This window comes from Diabrotica undecimpunctata, chromosome 10, assembly GCF_040954645.1.
Source record: "Diabrotica undecimpunctata isolate CICGRU chromosome 10, icDiaUnde3, whole genome shotgun sequence".
Classification (NCBI taxonomy): Eukaryota; Metazoa; Arthropoda; class Insecta; order Coleoptera; family Chrysomelidae; genus Diabrotica; species Diabrotica undecimpunctata.
In genome coordinates this window covers 7,011,611-7,029,290 of record NC_092812.1, presented here as the reverse complement: position 1 = coordinate 7,029,290, position 17,680 = coordinate 7,011,611, and the positions used below count along the sequence as shown (strand labels likewise).

Genomic DNA, 17,680 nt, shown 5'->3' with positions numbered 1-17,680 from the left:
AATGAAAAGGATGAAATAGTAAGGTACAAGGCAAGATTGGTGGCAAAGGGTTTTACACAGAAATATGGGGTTGACTATTCAGAAACGTATTCTCCAGTCATTCGTTTTAGTAATTTTAGGCTTTTGTTAGCGATGGCTGTTGAATTAAATCTAGATACAGTTCATTTAGATGTGGAGACTGCATTCCTGAATGGTGAGATTGATGAAACCATATATATGGCTCAACCTGAAGGTTTTGATGAACCAGACTTGGAAAATAAAGTCTGTCTGCTCAGGAGAGCTATATATGGTCTCAAACAGTCTTCGAGACTGTGGTATAAAAAGGCATACCAAATTTTGTTAAAGTTGAATTTTAAACAATGTGAAATTGAACCATGTATTTTTGTTAAAAATAATGAGAATTCAATCCTTATTGTAGCACTTTATGTAGATGATTTTTTTGTTTTTTACAATAATCATGATGAGGTTAAAGTTTTGAAAAACGAATTAGATAAAAGCTTTCATATTAAGGATTTGGGTCCAATTACACATTGTTTGGGTATAAAGATAGAGAGAAGTAAGTCAGAGTTTGAATTGAAATTAAGTCAAGAACAGTATATTGATAAAATACTTGAACGATTTGAAATGACGAATTGTAGCATTGTAAATACTCCTTTAGAACCGAATGTTAAACTTTCTAATGAAGGAATTTTGTATGAATGTCCTTATTAAGAATTGATTGGTTCGATGATGTATTTAGCGGTTTGTTCAAGGCCTGACATAGCTTTCTCTGTCACTTATCTTAGCCAGTTTAATAAGACTCATACGAAAGAACATTGGTTAGCAGCCAAACGTGTTTTGAGATACCTAAAAGGTACAAGAACTGTAGGAATTAATTACAGAAAGTCAAATGTTAGTTTAAGTGGCTTTGTTGACTCAGATTGGGCCAATAACAGTTCAGATAGAAAGTCATTTTATGGATTTATTTTTTCGTTGGCTGGTGGTCCTATCTCATGGGAATGTCAAAAGCAAAGAACTTTGGCTTTAAGTTCAACTGAAGCTAAATATATTGGCATAACTGAGGCAGCAAAAGAATCGTTATACTTAACATATTTATGTAAAGAAATATTTGAAAACAATGTGAATTGTAAGTTTTTGTTTGAAGGTTTTCCGATGGTTATATTTAATGATAATCAAAGTGCCATAAAGTTATCGGAAAATCAAGTATACCATAAGAGAACGAAACATATTCATGTAAAGTATCATTTTATTCGTGAAAAAGTAGCTAACAATGATATTCAATTAAAATATATGTCGACGAATGAAATGGTGGCTGATATGTTGACCAAGTCGTTAAATTCAAAGAAATTGCAGTTAATCTGTCAGAATTTGAATTTAAAATAATTTTGTTAAGGTCTATTATTTAGCTTATCTACTTTTCATGTTGAGGGAGAGTGTTAGAATATCCAACATAAAAAGTGGATGTTGTTCTATATGAAGTGACATTGTTGACAGTGCAATGAGTAATGTCATAAATAGGTAATAAACTACTGTCAGTCAAGTTTTGTATTGTTCTGTATGTAAGAAGGAATAAAGTATAATTTTTGATGGTCAGACGTTTATTAGTGCATATTTCCTAAAGTAGATATTTCCTTGTCTCTTGATGTCTTCAAACTAGAAGGAGGACTTCACCTAACTTAAATTATAACACGTTTAATATTATTAGCCACTAAAATTTTCCGTTGTTGTCATAGCATTTTTCAAAATTTGTTAAATATTTCTTTTCTTGTATGTTCTAAAATGTTGGAACAAGCACGTAATTTACTTTTCATACACTGATTTGAATCACAGCGTGGTCACATTTTTTTCTCAGGTGGAGCAATTTGTTTGTATACTTTTGTTTCAGGATCTTTTTGAAAACCAAGATACACTTTACCGCTTTCTCGTAGTCTTTTGTTTGCTTCTATTTGCCAAGATTATCTCCCCGGTTTCCTCATTCTTAGTTTACCCATTTGTGTGCCTTCAATATCACTGGATACACTTCTTATATGCTCTTTATTAGTATTATTTTCATTAATATTTAAATCTAATTCTTTATTTGATTTTGAAATTTTGTATTGTTCTTTTTTCGGTGATCCTTCTGATATTTCTTCACTTGTGCTGACTGCATTGCTGTCCTTTAAAATTTCGAAAACTTCTCCATGTTCCAAACCTTCTATATTTTCTTCATTGATAGTATTTTCATAGATATTCAACTCTAATATTTCGCATGATCCTGAAAATTTTTTTCGTTACTTCTTTTGATATTTCTTCAATGCTGGCTGCGATGCTGTCCGTTAAAATTTCGAAAACCTCGTCATGTCCAGATATGCCAACCACCTTATTAACAGGTTTGTATAGATTAGTACTATGGGGTATAGCTTGGTTGACAGTCGGAACAGTTGACTATAGGCGAAAAAATAGGATCAGATCTTGAACATTCTCTTGAAAAGCAGACATTTCATCTGAAACAAATATGCTGCGTAAAATCGTTTGAATATATTTGTAGAGAAATGATTATTATTGTGAATTTAAAACAAAGGTATTAACCAAAGACTACGTTCAATGTGTGGATATGGGCACATTGTAAAACTAAACTTGATGCGTAATTAAATCGTTAAGTTTTTAATAAAAACATACTAAAAACCAATTGATAACGAACGTTAATATATAATAGTAATGTTCATTTTAATTTGCAGAATCTTTGTTTTTTAGTACTGCGGTATTTAAGATATAATTCTAAGGTAAGAAACATTTGGATTAAGTAATGCAAAGATGCGATTTAAAAGCTTGTAAGCCACATGCGTACCATATGTGTATGGGTTATCAGGTTTTGCTTAGAAATACAATAGGTACCTCAAATTCCACACAGACTAGATGGTTATGTGGTTTACGAGATGTTGCAGTAAAATACGCGGGATGAGAGTTTTTTGTTTTCGTTAAAATTCACTGAAACAACGCAATTGTGGATTTCGATACTTTGCAGGTGCATATAACCAATAAACTCAATGGGTAATAAATCACCATTTCGAAAAAAGTGTGGGTACTAGTTTTTGCATCTTAAGCGATGATATACCACAATTTTGCTCTCTTTTTTAAACAACATTTGTAATTCATCAGGAAATTCCTGTTACCATCGCTCAGTGGCGCACCCAGAATTTGTCTGAAGGGTTTCGAAATGTTTTTATGCTACCTCCATTTTGAGTCCCTAAAATTTGGGTTTTAGTTTAATTTAAAGTACTAAAGATAGCAGTGCCAAAGATTCAGGTATCTATTATCTTGCGTACCAACTAAAACCACCCTCTCTTGTGCGCAGTTGACTGTCACACGTACCGTACTCCGAAAGTGAGGTGGCCGCTGTAAGTCTGATGACATTTTTGGAACACTCCCTTCTCTTATCTAGATCTTATCTACTGTTCTGAAGCTATTTTCTTGTGACATTTTAAAGTAATTACGATATTAATGGGAATAAGCCACAATTGAAGGTTAAAATAAGTTTATTGACATTTGACATTCATGTTTGTAAGGTAAGTGTGTAAATCCTACACTTTTAACACAAAATGAAAACAAATCTGAGTGGTAGTAAAGAAATGTATTTTCCTTAACAATATATTTTAATTGTATCAAAAAACTAAATAAAGAATACTTTTTTATTGACGTTGCGAATGGCAATATTAGGATTATAAATAGATCTCCTATCATTGCCACCCATGCCAATATTAGGCACTGCAGAACTACAGTTAACAGTAACATATTTTTCTAAAAAAATAAAGGCAATTAAATAATATAAATCTAACACACATTTCTAATAAATATAACTTAAGAACAGTGAGGGCAAGTAAACTTTTCTTTGTCATCTTTAGTCAGTCCTACACAGGCCTCGTGCATATAACGATAGCACACTTTGTACAAGCGCATATCTTCTTTACTGCGGATTTTACAAAGAAAACAATACCAAGATTCTTCATTACTTCATATTTTTGTCGTACTGCTCGTTGCTTTTTTCAAAACTTTGATGGGATTATTCAATTTTGGTATTGGTGCTAACAAATCTTTGGTAACTTAATGGGCTTTACTGTTAAAAGCTGGCTTTCTCTTTACGGTGAATAATTTAATTTCCGGTGTAATCAGCAGTTCTGTATCTTTAAAAGAACTGTTAAAGCATTTGGAGTAAGAAGTTTTTACTTGATTAGACCCCGGATTACATTTTGTTTTTTCTTTTGTAACCGTATTGCCTCTCTGTTTATATTTTAATTCAATTAGTGGACTGACATCTTCACAGCTGCTGCTTCTCTTAGATCTTTTCATAGGTACATCTTAACTAAAGACATCGTTAAGTGGGTCATCATAAAGACTAAAATCTGATAATAATTCGCTACTTGAGACAGTAATTAAACGCCTCTATTTTTTTGTTATTAGTTTTCTCTGACATTTGATATCCGCTTGTACTCGCCTCGTTTTTACATGCGGGTTCAACTAACTTGCTAGAACTTCTAACAACATCTGATAAATCTTGGAAGCTACTGTGATTTACTTCGTCTTCTTCTCTGTGAGTGATCAAACGTGGTGCAAAGGTAGCTTCAGGTATAGCGTCTGGTTTAAACGGATAAATGCCGGTTAATGCAAAACCGGAAATAATGTTTGATGGTGTCATTGATTTTAGCTAAAATAGAGTAAACAATTTCACCAAACCTCATTTTGATAATCGCCTTGCCAGGGTTTGCTGTTACAAACTGTTAGAACTTCTTGGTCCTAAAATGTCTTAAAGCTTTTAAACACTGATTTGTCCATAGGTTTTAACTCGTGTAACGGGTTGCTAGGAAGACAAAATAAAGTTATGTCCATGCGGTTATCTGCCTTAACTATGGAAATATCTAGGTAACTTTAAGCTTCATCAAATATTATTAGGGTAGGACCAGGGTTTCTGAATGAAATAAAATGGTCTAGCCACAAATCAAATGCTTTGCATGTCGTACTACCTTTATTTGTGACAATAGCTTTTAAGTCAAGGAGCAAGTGATCAGACCATTTAGGTTTAAACCGTTGGCCTTTAAATAGTACAAAAGGCAGTACAGGTTGACCAAGCGCATTTCCGCAACCTACAATTGACATGTTTTCTCCGTGCTCGAGTGCGGTTAAATGTACCGTTTTGCTCCCCTTTTAACAAAAACAATTTATTGCTTATGGATTGTCAATCTGCATCCTTTTTTCGCCCGTAATATATATGCTACAAGGTTTGTCAAAGAGGTTTAGTTTTTATATGGTATCTCTCAGTTTATAAAAGAAGTCATTAACGAGTATTATATTTATTTTTTGGGCTCGAGCCGTATTCATTAGTTGAGCTTTTCGCCTAGCTACGTCTAGATGGTTGCACAATAATTACTTAACCCATATTATACCAGCTTTATTTGACTCTTTAGAAAACGGATTAGTATATGATTTGTTGTAGCGTAAGAAAACACACTTTTCATTAGAATCTTGCTTGTATAGGCCTACCTACTTCAACTAATGTGTAAATTCTTTCGACAAGATCATTTTCTTGTGCTGCAGACAACACCGGTGATCTTCCAAACTTTCTTACGGGATTATGCGTTCTGTGATAAAGACCTAGCGTTGAACGAGGAATCTTATAATGCTTGGCAGCGCTTTTGATTGACATTCCGTTCGCTATGATTTGCAGCGCCGAGCGTAGATCTTCTTCTGATCACTCAGCTCGTTTTCTTGGAATTATGTAAAAGAGTTTAATATTTAGTCCCTAATATTGTCATTGGTAATATTAGGAATTATTAGTAATGGCAATATTAGAAACAAATGACGTTCAGAAAAAAAATCCGTAAGTTAAAATTTCATTTGAAATAATTCACGCAATTCATAAAATAATAACTACTGGAGTGTACTTACCTAAACTTAATTACAAAAATCCAAAAAATTTTAATATATCTTGCGTAGGGTCAGCGAGAAAAGCAGAATTATTTAAAACGAGGACACGAAAAACAAATAGCAAGTTTCTACATATTATGATAGATATGATAGACTAAAACTGCCGAATAAAAAACACGTTGCTGATAGACAAAGACACTTGCCACTATTGCCACCTTAGTTGCAGCGTCGATAGTATCTGTAATACGGGGGTGACACTATTAAGAACAGTGGCAATATTTAGCGCACCTACCTTATTTTGAGAACGAATTCCGAAGTGGAGATTCAAATGTCAATAAACTTATTTTAACCTTTAATTGTAGCTTATTCCCAATAAAATAGTAATTAGATCTTATCTCTATCGTTGGTGCGTTTGGTGTTTCTCTTTGCCACCTTAGTTGCAGCGTCGATAGTATCTGTAATACGGGGGTGACACTATTCAGAACAGTGGCAATATTTAGCGCACCTACCTTATTTTGAGAACGAATTCCGAAGTGGAGATTCAAATGTCAATAAACTTATTTTAACCTTTAATTGTAGCTTATTCCCAATAAAATAGTAATTAGATCTTATCTCTGTCGTTGGTGCGGTTGGTGTTTCTCTTCTTCTTTCTTTCTTTTTAATGACTGCTCAAATGTAATTGTGAACACTATTCTATCCCTCCCTACTTCCCGTCATTTTCACGATCATTTCTCTTACAGTCACAGGGTTCATACATATTTCTTTATACATTCGGTTTCTCTCCACTGTATTACACTCCAGCATTGTGTGAGTAACAATGTCGGAATATTCGCAGTATAGGCATTTATCTGTATCTGTTTTGCTGAACCTATGAAGATACGCCCTAAAACAGACAATCTATTCAGTCCCTTAGTCTCGGGATCAGCATTTTGGTCCACATTTTCCTTGTTATTCCACTCTTCTTGCCATCTTTCCTTTTTTCTTTCTTTTATAGCTGTTGTCAAATGCTCTCTTCTCTCATAGAGATGTCTCTTTTCTACAGCTATCACATGTAGAGGAACACAACCCGTGATAGCCCACAAGGCCGCTGCAGATACAGTCCTGTAGGCGCATGCTACTCGCAACAGACTCGTTCTGTCTACTTTTGTCATGAGCCTAATATTAGGTATCTATATCTAAATATAATAAAATATATTATTAATTATTGTATTCATACAATAATTATTGCATTCTACATATTTAAAGTGGTAATTTAATTATTAAATTAGCGTTTTGGTTTTTTGTATTGTGTCTGAATGACAAATTATATTTTCCTACTATCCTTTATATATTTTTTATTTTATATGCCCTGGGGGGGGGGCTTAACCTCCAAGCCCCCTCCCCCTCTGAGTGCGCCACAGCCATCGCTTGACGTCCATCTTTACTTCATCGCCGATCATCTTGAATAATAAATATATTTTTAATTTAAATTTTAAATACAATTTATTTACATTTTCTGCAAAAAATGTATATTCTCAATATAAAATTGTTTGCCATTTAGACCACCACAGGAATTTATTTCTTTTTCGGTGAAACGGGGTATATTTCAAAATAAAAGCAGAAGGAGTATCAAGAAAGTGCAACTTTAAGATCGGAGAAATGAGTTAGTATACCTTGTTAAATCGTATCGGCGAAAATGCCGAGAACCAACCAATATTTTCCCATTACCGCAGGTCTGATGACGTGCCATCCTATATCCGTCTGACGATTTCATCGGAAATAAAAACTAACAGAGGATTAAGTTTTGTTGGTGTGTGTGTCTTAATGTAATCGATTTTACCGGTCAGTATTTCTCAAAAGGAGCTCAATTCCGTTTCCAAGCACGTACTTTTTATTTTATCGTTGTATAATTTATCATTCATGGACAGAAACAGCTTGGCAAACTGTCTAGCTAAAATAATATGCGCTTTATTAGTTCAGTTAAATCAAATATTAAAAGAAAAATGGCACACAATGGTAAGCAACTATAGCTGCCTAGTAATTTCTATATTTGATGGTCATAGTGTATTAATATTTTCTTTTATTTCTATTTTTGATTTTTTTTAAAACAGACAAAGGCATTTCTGCTCTTAAAATAAAAACGTAATACCTTTTCGATTAATTAAAAAATAAAAACTATATAACACAATGGAAAAACATATAAAAAGAATTGATAAGATTCGACTTACTAAACAAATACTTATAACAAGTTATAAGCCGAAAGAGATATAAAAATGCCCAAACCACGGAATAAATAGAAAGAAGAAGAAGATGATGACGAGTTACATTGTTGTTAAGCTGGTCAAAATTAAGACTTGGGCGGGTGCGCTTTTAACAATCACAAGTGTTGGCGTACAGAAAAACGTATAGATTAAATTTAAAAAATACATATTTGTCCTTAAGATAAAGGTCTAAATAATCATAAACTTAAGATAGTTAAATCATATCATTTATTTCAAAAAAGAACCCAAATAAAACATTATTTTACAACATAACACAAATCGTATTCCTAAAAAAATAATATTTTTTCCTAATATTCCTTTGGTAACCAGGGTAAACTACCCAATGATTGGCACTCTAAGGAGATCGTGTTAATAAAATTACCTCTAAAATAATTAAGTGCTTTCCATATGATCGATATGTATTTTTTATGAATATTTATCACTTTCGGGCCACTTATTTGAATATTTTGTTATCATATTTTGATTACTACAGTTAAATTTTATTTAATTTTATTGAAAATCGAAGTTTTCTAATTATTGGCACTTGTATGCTATTCATTGGCCCCATATATTTTCCAATTATTAGCACCAATTATTTTGTGGAAGATACATAGATACCTAGGTACCTACCTAGGAAATTTTAAACGATCACCTACACAATTAAAACCAAACTAAAAATCAAAATGCTGTATTAAAATACAATTTAAATTCTGGTAAAAACCAACTAAAAAATAATTTTAAGTATACAACTAAAGTAAAAGAAATCTTATATTGTGTTCATATTCAGGTATTCTTAGGATTTTACTTAGCAAAGCAAGTGTTACAAATAAATTTTCCGTTATATAATTTGTATTAAGTTAAGCAGCTAACATGATAAGTCCTTATGCAGTTCTGACATTTTATTCCTATGTTTGTCCTGTAAATATTGTGCGTACAAATAAAACATAGTTCTCGCGGAACAATCGTATTGTTTTCTGGTAAAGATTGTGGTGACGGACGTTCTGGACTTTTTATATGGGAGACTTTACTTTTTAAATTTGGAGTAACAGTGTCTGATACTTGCGATCTGCGAAAATTTAGGTCTGTTGAATTCATCGTTATTGTTGCTAGTACCACAGCTTCTAGAAGGACTGCAACCAGATTTGGCATTGAGACCGAACTTTTTATGAGGTGTGACAGACTTATTTAAAGAATCGTTGTGAACATTTTTATCATTTGACTTGTTTTATAAGGTTTTTAGGGGTTTCGTCTTTTGAAATGTCTCTTTATCCTTCTTTATCTGTTGCTTCTCTAATCTTCTTTGTTTGTTCTCTGCTTTCTTTTTCTCTTTTTCTTCTTTAATTCTTTCCTTTTGTTCCAATTGCCTTTTATAAATTGTTGACGTAAGCACGCATGAAATTTTCTCAGTTTGTCGTTTACCCGTTCTTTCTGGGGTTTTCGGATAGATCAAAAATTTATTATTAATGAGGATATTTGATTGTTGTTTTTATTTTTATTATTCTCTTTATCGGTCCCTTCTTTTTGTGTCCTCATCGAAGTGTTTTGTTTTACATACTGTTGGCACTTTTTTCCAATAGAAGCTACGCTGTGATTAACTTCTATGGATTCTTCTTCTTGAAATTTCAATTTTTGCTGAATATTTAGCGATGTATCAGGTAATTGGGTTAATTTAGGCTTGCATCTACCTAATGAAGGAGGATATTGTGTCAGAATTGTATTTTGTAGTATGACAAGTTTTTTTGTACTAATACTGCCCTCATCAGCGGGTTGTTTATCGCAAAAGCAATAGGTATATCTTCTATATTATCTTCGTTCTAAAATATTTCATCGTTGTAATGTACTAAGCTGTATGTATTTAGATCTTCTATTTGTATCTCTATTGTATGGTTATCTGTGTCAGATTCCGTTTCAGATTGAAAATAGGTTTTCAATTTTTGTAATAATAAAAAATTTTTACAGCTTTCATCACCTCCAGTAAATAAGGCGCCAAAACCATCAAGTTCTAATGACTTATTTATTTCAATCATCTCAATAAACTTTTGATAAGTTAAAACCCTATTAATATCAGTCTTACGCTTCTGAGTATTTGCAACATTGGAACCGGTAATTTTTGGGTAGTTTTTGCCTAAACATTTGTCATAGTCGATTGGATTTGGATTCAACGGATATGATCCACTAGCTTTAAATCCGCTAGGTGCAACTTCAGGCTTTAAAGAATATATAGATTCTTTAAGGATTTGTGCAAAATGTTCTTTGGAAAATTTACAAAATGGATTTTTACGCCAATCTAAAAGCGATTTTTTCCACATTGTCTTAAGTGGTCTAAAGTTCGAGACATCTGCAGGCTGTAATATCGTTGTAAAGTTAGGGCAAAGTGCTATGAGAACAATACCAAGCTTGTACTAAGTTGATAGCTAAGATGAGTTGCATGGCCGTCCACAAAGAGAATATTAGGAAATTCAACATTTTTCTTTTTTAAATATGGGTGAAATACATTTTGTATATAATCTTTATCAATTTCTGTTTTAATCCAGCTGTTATCGCCTAATCTGATTCCCCATGTGTCTTGAACACTAACTGCTTTTGACAGACGCTTGTTTGAGTAAATTATTAAAGGTGGAGTGGTATCGCCTTCGCCCTAAAACTGGAAACACTCAAACTCACTGGGACATTCAAAAAAGAAAAAGGTTTTTTTTTAAGATAGCTTTCTATTTCGAAAAACCAGCCTCGTATGTTTTCCTCAGACACATTTGCTGAAGCCGCAGTTACTCCTTCAGTTGTCCGTTGCGTGAGTATTGGATGCCTCTTTAAAAATAGGTTATACCAGTGTTCACCTGGAATGTTGTTTTTAAATGGAGTGGTTCTATTATCTACATCCAAAAAGCTTTTTGCAGAGGCCTGAATATCAACCTTTCTTCGTAGGCAGCCTTTTATATGGCTATCTAAAATCCATTCGACCAGTTTGTTTTCTTCACCTCTTGTTAGATACGTATTTCTTCCAAGTTCTGGTTTTGAAAATTTAGGACCCAAACTATATTGAAGTGTTTGCCTTGGAATGCCATACATCATAGCGACGATCTTCTTCTGTTCACCATTCCTCACGTCAGTTAATGCTTTCTGAAGCAATTTCTTGGTGTATGGTTTTGTATATTTTGCACGTTTCTTTACTTCTGGCATATAAAATAGTAAAAGAAAAAAAATAGTCAATGATTTATTATTTTCTTAGCTAAATACTCCATACATAGTCCGGTTAAATGTTCCAAACACATATATTTGCCACACTGCCTACAAAGAAACCGAGTTTTGCGGTTTTTCTTACTACTGCAGAACGTACACCTTCCATACACATTATTCTGGATAGGTTGATTTCTTGTCTACATGCCACTAATTTCCTCTAACCTTATACTAATTGTCCTTGGAATATTTTGTTCTAGGGCTCGTCTGCGAATATGTTCGTCAATAAGTTGAAAACCTAAGTCTTTCAAAAACTTTCGTCGAGAATGCGTGTGTCTATATTCGATTTGTATATAATGTGGGAATTTATCCCAGCGACATTCAAACAACTGTAAAAAATGACCACTGGCCAGCGACGGGTTGCTCTAGCGCAAATGTGTGCAGCGCAGAGTTTGTCCACGACATCCACGCCTGCTTTCTTCCTCTTCTTTAGGTACCGTCTCCTCTAAGGAGGTTGGTAATCATCATAGCTATTTTTACTTTTAAAATTGCAGCTCTAAACAAGTCGATGGAACTGAAATTATACCACTTTCTCATATTGTTGAGCCAGGAGATGCGTCCTCTTCCAATACTTCGTTTTCCCTGTATTTTCCCTGCATTATGGTTTGTAGCAACACATATTTATCCCTTCTCATAACGTGGCCGAGATATTGTAACTTTCTTATCTTAATCGTATTCATGATTTCCATTTCCTTTGTCATCTATCTGAGGACCTCAACATTTGTTATTTGGTCTACCCAAGTTATTTTTAATATTCTTCGGTAGGTCCACATCTCGAATGCTTCAACTCGATCGCTCACCTCTTTCTGTAAGGTCCAGGCCTCCACCCCATACAGCAGCACCGAAAACACATATGAACGTAATATTTTTATTTTGAGTTGCAAACTAAGGTCTCTACAGCATAATACTTTTCTCATCTTATTAAATGTTGCTCTAGCTTATCCAATTCTCATTTTTATTGTCGCCTCCTTTAGTCTAATTATATTGTATAATTATTTCTGGTTGACCTCTTGCATTATCAATGTTATCATCGTAATGTATAGTAGATAACACTAAAACATTTGTACCTTTTCGGGGTACATACGATACAAGGGTACACTTCCCTTGAAATGCGAAGATACTGTTTTTTTCTGGCCTTTGTTGTGTTAGAATAAGAAGAATTTGAGGTTTATTCTTTCGTAACGGTCCTATAATAGTTAGACGATGTTCACGTTGAAGTAATCGCGCGAGGTGACCGCTTATGAAAAATTATCCATGGTAACGTTCCTTCCCTTTTCCCAAATCGGTTCATACAGACGAGGTACAAGTAACATATTTGACGTATTAACAAAATATTTTCCTGCTGGCTGTCTACCAACATATACTTCCATCTTGGACGTATAATACATCTCAGCGTCTGCTAAAGCATATATTTTTATAGCATAACCATTTGGTTTATTCGGTATGTAAACCCTGAATGTACATTTGCCGCGAAAGGCTTCTAACTTTTCATCTATCGTAGTATATGCTGACAGGCTGAAAGATTGTAATGCTTCGGTAGATTAGAATTAAAAGCTTAAAAAATCTCACGTATCGCGGCAAACTTGTCGAATTATTTCCTTTGTATTCTAGTACGTTTGTCATCGAATTGAATGTGTCTTAAAATGAACTGGAACCTTTTAGCGACACCGTAAGGTGATAAATCTCCATTGACCATCCATCTGTTCTAAATAAATCATCAGCATTCTAATGATTGCTTTTGATAGCGCCAGATATGTACAACAGCCCAAACAGAGCTTTTAATTCTATAAGCTCAATTGGCCTATAGAGCGTTTCGCGTTAAGAAAATAACATTGCGGAGATAGGGCCATGTATTTCTTATGGACGATAGAAGCGCAACGATGCCACGATGAACACAAGCACGATTCAGGGCGGTATAATTTGTATTTTAGTTTCCACAGACATGAATTAAATTAATGTTTTTTAACGTAATTGGCCAAAAGTGCCCATTCGAAACGAGAGATGAAAAGTAGGAAAAATGATTTTAATTAAATAAATAGTATTTACAAAAGATAATTTTATTTTATCTTATTTTAATTATAGTAACGACAGTTTATTATTTGTTTTTCGGTAAGAATACCATATACCATGAATCACAGAAATCAGTAGAAAATATTGCTTAGTTAACTCATGCACTTTGTCGGCTATTAAAGATTTAAAAGCAAATAAACGGACCGCTTGGTACGCATATATCTAATTACTAATTGCAACTTAAAATAATACGGTGTGCGTATGTCAGCGATTTTATGTCGTTCTCTGAGACTAAATAATGATAATAAGGCTTGTGGTTCTTCAGTTTTTATTCTGACTTTACAGTTAAATGTTAATTGAAAATGGAAATTCAAAAATTAAGCCAAGGGAATATCTTGGACATCCGTGCAAAACAAATTGTTTTAAATGTATTTAATTATCATATAAACTTAAGAAGTGGTGAAAGTGTTAGAAGTTTAACACATAAAGTAACTGCTATGACAGGAGTAAGTTTTAGTACTATTTTTAAAATACGCAAAGAAGCTGCGGAAGGAGGACTAATGCCCATGAAAAAAAAACAAGAAAACGTACCAAAAGTAGAGTAACAACAGAACGTTCACTTACGATGCAGTAGTTCATACGCGGCTACGTGCCATCGTGCATAGTTTTTTCTTTAAAAATTTACCGCCGACATTGAACAAAGTTTTTGCACTGGTTAAAAAAGACAAAGATTTAGCAAACATGTCACGCACAACAATGTGGAGAATACTCCATGAAATGAACTTTGTTTTTTGCAAACGAGGAGTAAAGTCAAGCATGATTGAACGGCCCGATATTCTAAAATGGAGACATCAGTATTTGCGTGAAATAAAAAAATTTCGTTCTCAAGTATACACCGTCGTTTATTTGGACGAAACTTGGGTGAATGTTGGACATAGTGTTTCCAAAGAATGGAAGGACCTCTCAGTGACTTCAACCAGGGATGCGTTTGTTAAGGGGTTGTCAACAGGCCTAAAACAGCCGACACAACGGGGCCCCCGACTTGATAGTGCATGCAGGTAGCAAATTGGGCTTTGTAGAAGATGCTGCTTTTTGGTTTTTAGCTAAAAAAAAACTCAGCGGACTATCATAATGAGATGGATGGTCCTATATTTGAAGAATGGTTTAAGGAAAAGCTGCTTCCTTATCGTCCAGAGAAAAGTGTTGTGGTGATGGACAACGCTTCGTACCATTCGAGGAGAGAAGAAACGATTCCGACACAAGCCTTCAATAAAGATCAAATTAAGACGTGGTTGCTGGAGAAAGATATCTTTTTTGAAGAAGATTATTTAAAATCAGAGCTTATGGAAGTCGTAAACACATACAAAGAAAAATACATAAAATATAAAATCGACGAGATGTGCAAAGAGAAAAATGTTGCCATTTTGAGACTACCTCCATACTATTGTGAGTTAAATCCAATTGAAATGGTATGGAGTCAAGTCAAAAGACATATTGCCTCACACAATACAGAATTTAAGGCCGCCGCTATGGAACAATTAATAAAAAATGCATTTGGTGTAGTAACAGTGAAAAACTGGAAAAACTATTGTAAATTTGCTATTAAGGAAGAGCAAAAATTTTGGGTTATTGATGGGTTGATGGACGATATTGATCCTGTGGTAATAAATGTGACGGTTGACGGTGACAGTAATGAAAGTGATAGCGATGGTAGAGAAGATGAGGATGATGTTAATATGCAGTGAGTAAATTATGTGATAGTGTGCAAATCGACGGACACAAAGAGCCAAATCCGAAAAGTCTTATAGCGAAGTGACTAGTGATAAGTGTAGTAGTATCTGGGGACTCAGGAGACTGAAACCTCGGAAGCCCTGAAGAAGACATCAGAGAGGATGTCGAAAGCTCGGCCCAATGGATATCGACGCGGTTCAACCCGGAAGACTGGTGAGTTTAATATTAATTTTTATAATAGTATTAATCTTAGCTCTAGGTTTAATATATATATATATATATATATATATATATATATATATATATATATATATATATATATATATATAAATTTCGGTATCGCGTCAGGTTGTTTGCATAGATTGAAATAAATCAGTGCTTTGTTTGTCTTCAGTGGAGAACCATCTCTAAATGAAGCCAAATGTTCGTTTAAAATTTTTTTAATTTTCGTATCTATGAATATGAACATTATTTTCTGCAAAGTTTGTGTATGTTTTTTTTGTTAAGTTTTAAATAATGAGTAAAGTTTACAGCAGATATATAATAACATCGATAATATACTACATATTGAGTTGTAAGTTGTGAACTCTTAACATCTGTATTTCTTATAAACTCTATGTCATCTGTTATATTTTAGAGAACTGATGAAGCTTTAGAAATATAAAGCGAAACGTCTTCGATAAACTTATGTAGTAGTTGACTTCTTTTTTTATTTGCCAACCTGAATGACCGATTAAACAACCTCTGAATTCACTAGTTGAATACTTTACTTTAGATATATATATATATATATATATATATATATATATATATATATATATATATATATATATATATATATATATATTATATTTATATTATATTATATTATATTATATATATATATATATATATATAACGTATAAAGTATAAATGAATGGATACTAAATAGAAAAAAGACTGGAATAACCACATAAGCCGAATGGGGGAGGCACGTGTGGTCAAAATAGCAAGAGATAAATCATTAATCGGTAGAAGAAGTATCGACCGACAGCGCAAAAGATGGAGTAACAACCCTGTAATTGGGATACCCTGTATATTTCAAAATAATTTTAAAATGTAGCTTTTATCAACTTACAAACCAATAATTTAATTTTTTTACTCTTTCGCTGTAATCTTTCGTTCCGTTAGTGGTGATTCACCCTGTATACAAGGAAAAATTTTTATGTATGTAATTGTTGTTATTACTTTCATGAAAATAAAATTAAAGCTGCACTTGTTTTTTTTTTTAGTTATACCTATCTTATTTAAAGCGTTAATCAATATGTAATGTTAAACAATAGTAAAATATAACTATTTTTATTAGACCTATAATAAATGAATACCTATATCTGTCAATTAAAGAAACAGGTATTGATAATGCATTATTTTGTATTCAACTATACATATCCTTTTATTAGTGAAATTAATTAACTACAAGTACACAGTGCTGAATACGGCTCTGATTAGAATGAATCATATATCGATAATCTAATAAACCGCATGCCTGAGAGTTTTGGCAACACTGATCTCTATAAGCCTAATGTTATTTTCTTAACGTGGAACGCTGTATAGCCGTTTTGTTATTGACTGTGTCATAGCGTTTCAATGCTATCAACTTATCGGTGCATTCTACTAGTTTTTCTAGAATATAATGTAGTGGAAAAACATTTCCAAATCTCTTTTATCATCAATTTTCGCCTAATATCACCTTTTGGTCCTACCAGATTGGGTAGATGATTTTTAGTACGAGTTCGAACGTTACGATTAAATTCATGATGTTTCCTCCACCTTGTTCCATCTTTCCCAAACAAACGTGGTATGCGCGGTATTACCTCTACGGGTACATAATTTTCGACATATTCTCAATCAAAGAAATCCTTCTCTGAATTGGCATCATATTCTAGAACTTCTGAACAATCATCTTGCAAACTTGCGTCGTCATCTTCTGGTTCCGGTTTGGAATTAGCAACAATTTCGTCAAAAAGTTGTTGCAACCTGATTTGTTCTCTTTCGTAAGCCATATTTACATACAACTCCTAAAATGAATATCTATTATTTAAACTGACTATGGACCAAAAACGACAAAAACTTACCGTTGAGTATAACATAAATGGTAACCTCGGTCGATTACACCGTCAGGTCGAATAACATCATGAACTATCCGCACTCGGCCACAGTTTTTGTAAGACTGAATAGCGTGATGAGGATTCGAAAGCTAACTGGCCGCGCGGACAAAACAATATGTGCATTTTAGTTTTAGCGCGAAAAATCTACTACGTCGGTGTCAGGGATCGTAGGTTACCATTCGAAGGTTAAAGGATATTGCCAGAAAGCTAAAAAAACTAGACGACGTGGTAGATCAATGTTGAGATGGACGGATCATATTGATAACGATGTCAGGAAAATTGATGTGGCAAACTGGCACTAAGTTGCAAAGAACAGGACCGAATAGAGAAATAAGTTCAAAAAAGTCAAGCACCAATGAAGATGATGATGATTATATGAAAGACTCTGATATGAATACTTTCGACAGAAGTAATAAAAGT

At 33.4% G+C, this 17,680-nt stretch overlaps 1 protein-coding gene across 1 annotated transcript; it reads left to right on the top strand.

Annotated features, from left to right (window-relative positions):
- The first annotated feature begins 729 nt into the window (after nt 1-729).
- On the top strand, nt 730-1,383 carry LOC140451608 (uncharacterized). The gene has a single exon (XM_072545455.1). It carries the CDS (start codon nt 730-732, stop codon nt 1,381-1,383), a length of 654 nt encoding a protein of 217 aa, XP_072401556.1.
- Nucleotides 1,384-17,680: the final 16,297 nt, after the last annotated feature.